Source organism: Procambarus clarkii, unplaced genomic scaffold, assembly GCF_040958095.1.
Source record: "Procambarus clarkii isolate CNS0578487 unplaced genomic scaffold, FALCON_Pclarkii_2.0 HiC_scaffold_95, whole genome shotgun sequence".
NCBI classification, from domain to species: Eukaryota; Metazoa; Arthropoda; class Malacostraca; order Decapoda; family Cambaridae; genus Procambarus; species Procambarus clarkii.
The window spans coordinates 3,832,685-3,842,725 of NW_027189128.1; the positions used below are offsets into that span (position 1 = coordinate 3,832,685).

At 46.3% G+C, this 10,041-nt stretch overlaps 1 protein-coding gene across 3 annotated transcripts in view; it reads left to right on the forward strand.

The window, feature by feature from the left end:
• Positions 1–8,732, forward strand: part of LOC138360077 (uncharacterized) — a 44,315-nt gene extending 35,583 nt beyond the window's left edge. For all 3 annotated transcript variants that reach the window (XM_069320025.1, XM_069320024.1, XM_069320023.1), the window contains one exon: positions 1,579–8,732. In XM_069320025.1, coding sequence (XP_069176126.1) covers positions 4,359–7,574 — 3,216 coding nt within the window. In that variant the 5' untranslated portion in view covers positions 1,579–4,358 and the 3' untranslated portion in view covers positions 7,575–8,732. The remainder of the gene's footprint in view (positions 1–1,578) is intronic.
• Positions 8,733–10,041: the final 1,309 nt, after the last annotated feature.

Consider the following 10,041-nt stretch of genomic DNA (forward strand, 5'->3'; position numbering starts at 1 on the left):
GAGTGTAACCTAGTTAGCGCTTGGTTGGTACTTCGCGGCTGTGAGTGCCTTGTTGGTACTTTGTCCCCGTGAGTTTCTAGTAAGTACTTGGTTCCAATGAGCGTCATGTGAATACTTTGCCCCCATGTGTGTCTGTTTTGTACTTTGGCCCCGTGAGTGTCTACGTAAGTGTGCTCACCAAAGGAGCGGCTTTGTGATCCGAATAATTAAATAACACGGAAATCATTCTCTCCCGCTGGAGATGGATAAATTAGAATGGCTCGAGGCCCTTGTTCATTGTTCATCGTTGCTCAAGGGGGTAAACTGAAGCTCAAACTGTGGATGGTTTTACACTGTAACTATAGTTCAGCTTGTTGGTTTACAGTCGTTCTACACGTCCAGGACGGAAACAGTTCATCTCCGACCCTCACTCAAACGTTGAGTCCTCTAGCTCCTTTGGTTGTATATCATCTGGGCAGTTAGTACATCCTGGGAGTAAGGGTGAGGTTGGGCTGGTTATAATACATGAATACAACACACCAGTGTGTTTCACCTCTATATTAAACACTATGTAATTATTGTTACAACACACAAGTAATCACACATTAATATTGTGAGCATAATGTTACAACTGGCGGCAGGTGGTGTCCGAGGTTATTGGCACGTCCCTGAGTGCCACACCAGCCATCAGTAACCATCGTGGGTGACTCGCTTCACCACCCCGGGGGCGTCACACACTTGTAGCTCAGATAGTCTCGTTTTAATTATTCATTTAATAATTTAGATGAAAAAGTCCATAATTAATTAATAATTCACAAATATTATTTAGCCCATTCAATGACAATCATACATACAGGATGTAGAGTCAATGGCAAAATGCTGGTCCTTAGAAAGTTAAACAATTTGAAAGTTATCTTCGGTCAACTGAGCTGACAAAATACTTAAGTTCAAATCAACTAAATAATTCTGTACTGAATGGACTAATTCTAAATTAATTATATATTACACAAATAAATTACAACCCTGTGGAGTTGAGTGGAGCACATAAGAAACCCATTATACAGTCCACTGAAGGTAATATAAATTCCTGAGTGTTAACCCACATAATCCCACAAGGCCACAACAATAGTTTCCTGATGACGCAGCAAGTTTGGTGCTGGGCTGATGGCCTATCAACCGCTGATGGATTATTAATCACAATAGTTACCTAATGAACCAGCAAGTTTAGTTTTGGGCTTAAGGCCTATCAACTTCGGGAGGGGTATAAAGTCTACCGCAATAAATAGTCCAAGTTAGGTAACTCCTAATTCGTCCTTTCCAGGCATATAATATTTATATCCTCCCAAATACATTCATATGTATGTCTAACCTAAACGTGAAAGAATTCAACGATCACACGCCCTTATAATAACTTGATTTCGTTGCCAAATTATCCAGCAGCGAATGTTGTATACAGAAGATAGCAAAGCTTGTGAAAAAACAAATTGCATGCATTTCACTTCTTCGCTCGAGTAAGTATTAATTTAATGTATCCTAATTTTCAGTTTTTCCATAACCCATTTTCTTGCATTTCCATCTTATAATACAAACTTCCTACAGGAGAGGCTGTCCGGATCCCCTCTCGTACGGAAGGTACTGCATTCGGTACGTCGACACGTGTCATTCTGACCAGGAGTGTCAGAGGATTAACAGGGGCCGCAAGTGCTGTCTTGTTGCTGGCTGTGGCAAGGAGTGCAGGAGCTAAGGTCAGAAGGAACAAAGAGCACGCTGCAGGATGGCCAAAAGTGCACGCAATAGGAGCAAGTTGCAAGAGCGTTTTCATATTATCAATAAAATTATTTCAGCCAGTGGAGGCGCTGTTTAACATTCCTTAATAAAATCAGCATTACACACGTCTAGAATATTTTCATCTATCACGAGTGCTTGGAACCTGTCCGGGGAACACACCCTAAGATGCTCCAGCTCACTTGGACGAGTTGACACCTTGACTCCACAGTTGTCTCCCAACAACTATCAACCTCAAGATGGCACAACTGACATGAACGTATCAAGATATGCAAAACAACACACAAGACATGCAGAAAACCGCACAATAAATGGAGAAAAATGTAATGTAAATGCAGAACAACAAGTAATAAATGAAGAATAATGCAAAAGACCAGCAAAATAGCAAACACACAATAATTAAAGAATAAGGCAAAAGACAAAAAAAGAACAACATTAAATATATGCAGAAAACGTACAATAAATACAGAACAGCCCACAATAAATGAAAGACAGCCCACAATAAAGGCAGGACAGCACCCCACCATAAAATAACCTTTTAGGAATTAGTGAAATTTTTAGTTCGTGTATCCAAACCGTTAATTTTGTATTAAAGATTAAGTTTGACATTTTCCTAGTTGTACTGTCACTAGCATTATATTTGTATAAAGAGAAAGCTTGACATTTTCCTACTGGTATTATCACTTGCATTATACTTTTATTATAATTAGGCTTTACATTTTCAAAGTGTTATATTGTCACTTCAGGTTATACCTCAGATCATAACATCTTTGTTTGAAGATTTCTAGATTTCTTTTTAACTTAAACTGGGAGATTAGTACCTATAAACAGGTTTATAAGTTGCTATACTTGTCTATCCTCTTAACCGATATATATTGAAGTTCTCCATATATATAGTTATCATGACCCTCGTCCTCTTCTGATCGTGTCTTATCCAAGACCCTTATATTAAATATCAGCCAGTTGCTGACTGCCAGTGGCTGAATTAACAAGTAAAATTAAAGATTCTGTTTGTTTTCTTCAACCTTTTATTCATTGATATTCTGGTAGAAAAATATTAATATATATAATTTAGTGAAAAAAAACAAATCTGATTTAAGCACTTAAGCGTTTGCCTGTGTTACGAACCCGGATCCAGCGTCCTAGCCTGGAGCAGTGACAAACACGCCATCTGTGGGTCAGCTCCCGAAACCCCCGCCAAACGAACGACGACACCTAGTGAGGACAGCGTGTACTGGCCTCGAGGACCAGTTTCCAGTCTGGTTCAGCGCTCAACACCGCCGCTCCTGACCTCTGGTGAGGTGGTGCTCCGAAGACAGCGCCATCTATGGAGTGGATATGTCGGGCGTTTGTATCTGAGCCTGTGAGTGTGGTGTATTAGTGTCCCGGTTATTAATGACGTGTCTGCTTACAGAGCCGACCTGGGACCACTGTGTTGAAGGTGGAGTCAGTCTACCCGAGGCAGCCAGTCTCCATACTGTGAAGTTTGCTGCAGCTGTTGCGACGTCGTCCCCCCGGAAGAACACTGTGGTGTGTTAAGCCTGCCAGTGGAGTGGCAGTGGAAGGATTTACCCGGGACCGACGGTTGGAGACGATAATCCACTGGGGTATCGAGGACAGGAGGGTGATTGGTGATATCACACGAGACTCCTGTCTAGGGCGTACCCCTTTTATCGTTCGTGGAGTGGCCGTACCAGCCTTGGTGGCTCAGTACCTGCCAGCAGACCTGCTGGACGTGTGGTTCATGGCCTCCACGACGGTGCCCCCAGTGGACCTGTGTTGTGGCTGACCTGTGGCCAGGGTAGACTCGGCGTTCTCAGAGGACACGTCTTGAGGCCACGAAGAAAGCACCGCGGACTCCGCACCTAGCTTCAAGGATCCATAGTCTCCAGCAGAAGACTACAGTGTTGACCCCCTTTGTAAAGTGTTAATACCCCTCCCCCTTGTGTACGTTTTACTTTTATATATTTAAATGGTGAAGGTTATATTATATTAAGTTCTTACCTTTCTTTCCCTACTCCCTTTAAGTTACTTGCGTCACGGATCGCATCCCTTGAAAGCCTCTACTGGCTTGGGGCCGGATATATATATCTTCCTCTAACTACATCAGAGTAAGAACCCCGTTGCGTCCCGAGAGGGCCGTAACATAATTGGCATCCCCAGCGGGATCCGTCCCCTTGTTAAGTATGTTTGACAGGGGTGGTGAAGTGGCGTAATCCCTGTAAATAATTCCCCGTGTGTGACGATTGTGACGTTATACGTCCTGTGCGGTGCTCAGTGACTAAGCGCGATATTGTGCAGTGCAGTGCTCGCTGTGATTAAGCGATTAAGTGCAATATTGACTAGTGCGGTGCTCAGTGATTCAGTGCAATATTGTAGAGCGAAGTGTTCGCTTGGACTCAGTGCAATATTGGGTAGTGCGGTGCCCGAAGTGATTACGTGCAATATTGGCAAGTGCAGTGTTTTGGTGCGATAAAGTGCAATATTGACGTAGAACAGTGCTCGGTGCGTTAAGTGCTAACGTGTAAACGGTGCGTTAAGTGCTAACGTGTAAACGGTGTGTTAAGTGCTCGTTAAGTGTTCCATCTGTGACAATGGCAGACAAAGCTACCATCGATGATCTGGACGAGGTTCAGGCTTTTCTGAACAGAGAAGATTGTCTTGCCAGATTAAAATATCTGAGTAAACCAGAGCTTGTACTAGTGAGCGCCTACCTGGAGATCAAGATCCGTGCCAGTGATTCCCGTGTGGAGATCTTGTCCAAGGTTCACCGGCACCTGAAGGCAGAAGAGAAACAGGAAGGCGAGACTCCTAGTACAAAGGAAAGTGCAGACATAGCTTCCACGGAAAAGGAAGATAAGGGCAGTGACGTTGACAGTGATGCAGGTGAGCTTAATATCAGCTTCCTAACAGTCAAGATGCGTGCCCTGGAAATTAATCGGGAAATTGAATGGAAGAAGTTAGAAATGGAACGAGAAAGAGAAGAGAAACGAGAAAAAGAAGAACGAGAAAGAGAAGAGAAACGAGAAAGAGAAGAACGAGAAAGAGAAGAAAGAAGAGAAGAACGAGAAAGAGAAGAGAGACGAGAGAGAGAAGAACGAGAGCGAGAAAGGGAGGAAAGACAGAGACAACATGAACTAGAAGTATTACGACTAGGCGCTGGACAGAGACAAACTGGAGTAAGCGGTTTCGATCCGGTAAGGAATATCAAAATGGTCCCCAAATTCAACGAGAGAGAAGTTTCGAAGTTCTTCGCAGCCTTCGAGAAAGTCGCTGCCTCTTTGGAGTGGCCAAGGGAGAATTGGGCTATCATGATACAGTCAGTTTTGACTGGGAAGGCCCAAATCGCCTACTCTACGTTATCCCTTGACGACTCCGGCGATTACGATATGGTGAAGAAAGTAGTGCTCATGGCGTACCAATTGGTACCTGAGGCATATAGGCAAAAGTTCAGAAACCTGAAGAAGACCTCAGAGCACACTTTCACCGAATTCGCCACCATCAAGGAGCGACTTTTTCAAGAATGGTGTGCCTCTCGGAAGGTGGAGACCAAGGAAGACCTCGAACAGCTGATTCTGCTCGAGGACTTCAAGGATTGTTTATCTGGAGACCTCAAGACGTACTTAGAGGAACAGCAGGTAGAGACCTTGAGTGCAGCAGCCACCATGGCTGAAGAGTATATCCTGACTCATAGGCCGTCTGCTAAGTACGTCCCGAGGAATTACCAGCGCCGGTTTGACAGACCTCACGACGAAGAAGAAAGACCCGTCCCACAAAGTGCTAAGAAGACTCCCCCAAGTAGCCCCCGAAGAACAAGTCCTAGCAGTCCGAAACACCGGAGCCCGAGGAGGAATATGGTGTGCTGGACTTGTGGGCAGAAAGGGCACATAGCTGCTAGGTGCCGAGGTAGAAGAGGTGGCAGCGCACGAAGGGAGGTGATGTTGGTGAGCTGTGTTACATCACCAGTAGGAAACCAGTCTACGACGACGCAGGAAGGACCAAGTTTGTTGGCCCCTCACACTTCAACCGGGTATGTAACGAGTGATCATACTGGTAGATCAATTGTAGTGCTCAGAGATAGTGGAGCAGCCCAGTCCCTGATCGTGAAGAGCTCGTTACCCGAGGGAGTAAGTGTGGATGGGAGACCAGAGGTTGTCCTGGTTGGGTTTCCAAGGACGCAGTACATCGCCCCCTTAGTGCCAGTACATCTCGACACGCCTTACTTCAGCGGCACCTGTGAGTTGGCAGTAGTCGATACCCTCCCTGTGGCTGGGATTGACGTGGTACTAGCCAACGACCTGGTGACCGATTGGAGCACCAATCATCCCAAGATAGCGGACGAGTCAGCCAGAACATCAAGGTCTGAGGTAACGACGGGCCGTGGTAATGTCCAAGTAAAGACAGAGCCGGATGTAACTATGTTTAATTTGTCCTCTCGCCTACAGATTAAGAATGATCTAGCAGTGTCTCCTGATTCTCTCGACAAGGAACATGAGGTTACGATGGCAGAAGTACCTGAGCTAGAAAAGAGGCCTCGTGTGCAGACACCCACGGATACCAACGAGTCTGGAGCGAAGGCTGAGGTGTGCTTGCGGTATGGCAAGTTACAGCGTGTAGTGGACCAGCCAGAGATTCCCCAGACGTCAGAGGTATGTGAGGTATGTTCTAAAGGTCTAGTGCCCTCTTTGGTCCAAGCCAGGCTAGTGGATGGTGCCGGCTATGGACATGACAAGCTCAGGAAACTTATCCCTCGACTTGCCAAATGTTTCCTATCGGTATTTTGTTTTGTTCTCCTATGTGTTCTCTGTGTTCTCAGTAAGGATCAGTGGACGACCCGAAGGATGATGGCTCCCGTGAACATCGAGAAGAGGTCCCAGGGATTGGAGAGTTGTACTGCAAGTGTTGCAGTTGAAGAAGGGACCTGGGAGGTAATAGATGATACAGGAGGTACGATATGTGATAATGTGAGTGACTGTTTCCGACAGGTTGACACCCCCCGCGTGACTGCTGAGCCTCAACACAGCGGTATGCGGAACGTTGGTCGACCTGACGGTGGCAGAGTGAATGCCATCTGCGACGTACAAGCAGCCCTGTTGGGACTAGGTGTGAACCTAGTAGGGTATGCTGTAAGTATTGACTTACCCACTGTCGCTATCACTCTGAATTATCAGACCCCTGTATTCCAGGTTCCTGTCTCCCTGAAGGACCATCGGACCGGCACCAGAAATGCCGTCTGTGGTCAGCCATCATCGGTGCCACGACATAGGGAAGTGTCGAGTCACCCCAGATCGTGTCTACACCGATCCTTACTCGAGAGAGGTGAGATGATGCCCCTGTTTGCTATCGCAGAGGAGGTGTGGAAGATTACGTCAGGCAGGTCATCGCCTGCCATTTTCAAGCTCCCTTTGTGCCAGGGTTTCTCAGTAGAAAAGTTCTGTGGACAAGACAGCCTCATCTCTCCAGTTCATAGTATAAGTAAGTCCATTTGGAGTTGTGTCGCCCTGCTAATTTGGTTTGTGTTTTTTATAGAACCCCAAACCAAATTCTTTTTGGTGGGGAGGTGTTACGAACCCGGATCCAGCGTCCTAGCCTGGAGCAGTGACAAACACGCCATCTGTGGGTCAGCTCCCGAAACCCCCGCCAAACGAACGACGACACCTAGTGAGGACAGCGTGTACTGGCCTCGAGGACCAGTTTCCAGTCTGGTTCAGCGCTCAACACCGCCGCTCCTGACCTCTGGTGAGGTGGTGCTCCGAAGACAGCGCCATCTATGGAGTGGATATGTCGGGCGTTTGTATCTGAGCCTGTGAGTGTGGTGTATTAGTGTCCCGGTTATTAATGACGTGTCTGCTTACAGAGCCGACCTGGGACCACTGTGTTGAAGGTGGAGTCAGTCTACCCGAGGCAGCCAGTCTCCATACTGTGAAGTTTGCTGCAGCTGTTGCGACGTCGTCCCCCCGGAAGAACACTGTGGTGTGTTAAGCCTGCCAGTGGAGTGGCAGTGGAAGGATTTACCCGGGACCGACGGTTGGAGACGATAATCCACTGGGGTATCGAGGACAGGAGGGTGATTGGTGATATCACACGAGACTCCTGTCTAGGGCGTACCCCTTTTATCGTTCGTGGAGTGGCCGTACCAGCCTTGGTGGCTCAGTACCTGCCAGCAGACCTGCTGGACGTGTGGTTGACGGCCTCCACGACGGTGCCCCCAGTGGACCTGTGTTGTGGCTGACCTGTGGCCAGGGTAGACTCGGCGTTCTCAGAGGACACGTCTTGAGGCCACGAAGAAAGCACCGCGGACTCCGCACCTAGCTTCAAGGATCCATAGTCTCCAGCAGAAGACTACAGTGTTGACCCCCTTTGTAAAGTGTTAATACCCCTCCCCCTTGTGTACGTTTTACTTTTATATATTTTAAATGGTGAAGGTTATATTATATTATATTAAGTTCTTACCTTTCTTTCCCTACTCCCTTTAAGATACTTGCGTCACGGATCGCATCCCTTGAAAGCCTCTACTGGCTTGGGGCCGGATATATATATCTTCCTCTAACTACATCAGAGTAAGAACCCCGTTGCGTCCCGAGAGGGCCGTAACAGCCTGATACTCCCCAAGCCAGTGTGATCTCGAGGAGCTGCTAGGCCTAAGTAAGCAATACTAGGCCAATAATGACCAAACCACATGCACCTGAAAACGACGAAACAACTACGTTTCGGTCCGTCTAGGACCATTATCAAGCTGATCACAACACTTCATAAATGGTCCAGATGAACCGAAATGTCGTCGTTTCTTTGTTTTCTGATGTGTAGTTTGGTCATAATATCTTCAGCCACGTTATTGTGACGCATCGTCTGAACATATTTATATATTTTTAATATTTTCTATACATTAAGGATACCCGGCATTGCGTGGGTCTGTATCCCATATATCTACGTATCCAGCTGATTATTAAACTATCTGCCCATCTGTTCATACGTCTATCAATCCACCCATCTATCTACCTATCCATCTAGCTTGCTTTCTATATATATATATATATACATCTATCTATCCCTCCCTTCGAGTTAATGGAAATGAATCTGACTGGAGATATGTAGTGAGTGAGGCGCCACAAGGTTATTGGGGGTGAACCCTTTAGTCAAATACATGAGTCACATAGACAAGAATATTACAAGCCACTTTATCATAATAGTAGATGTCTCTTAGGATTTATGCAGCCCATCAACCGGTTTAGTTAGTACTTACTGTAACAACGAGGATCAGTGTACATATTTTTTCGCACTGCACAATTAGAAAGTAAAGATGGGTAATGAACTTTATTGGGATCGTCACCTTCCCGTGATCGTTGAACGCCTCCCAGAGAAAGTGGACTGTGGTGGCTGTTATCTGCGTGTGGTAGTGACATCCATCGTCAATTGTGCCTTAGTCAGAAGCTACATGTGAGAGACGAACTCGGGAAGGTTTCCAGTGTTGTGAAGGGAACCTAGAATTCGTAATTCTGGGGAATTACATGTGAAACAGTGGGGACTCATAACTTTTTCCAAGCCGTGTCATAACTTTTTCCAAACAGTGTCGTACAGTTCCGTACCACGCCGTGCAGTTCCGTACCGCACTGTGCAGTTCCGTACCACGCCGTGCTGAGGGCGTGGTACCAACGCTAGCTGTGTAGGACTACTAGCTGCATCTGCCGTCTCGTTCCACCGTGCCCAGCTTAGAGCACTGGAGGTACCTTCCGCCACCCTGTGGCCTGTGTCGTAACACCGGGCCAGTCACCCGTGGTCCTGCCTGACCACGTGAAGGATATGGGAGTACTTCCACATCGGTCTTTCCCCTGTCCCATCCCAAATCCTTATCCTGACCCCTTCCCAGTGCTATATAGTCGTAATGGCTTGGCGCTTTCCCCTGATAGTTCCCATTCCATCTGACTTCAGCTTCAGGGGTGGGGAAGTATGGAAGTGATGTATGAATGAGACTGGTCAGAGAAAAGGAGTAAGTACCTAAATTCTGTTTTGGTGTATTAGACATAGGAGCTGGTTTTGCAGCCAGTGGTCGGTCTTTACATTGTCCCTTTTACCACCTGTGAGGCAATGGGAAGTGTAGATGCGTGAGTTACACCTGGATCTATCGTCAGTCAAGTTGAGGAGTGGGCCCAACTGTGAGCAAAGACGTGTGTGCAAGTACAAGGGTACACATTCACTTGTGTGGAGTTGTGACATAATATTTACTATATCGCTAAACTATATATATATATATATATATATATATATATATATATATAT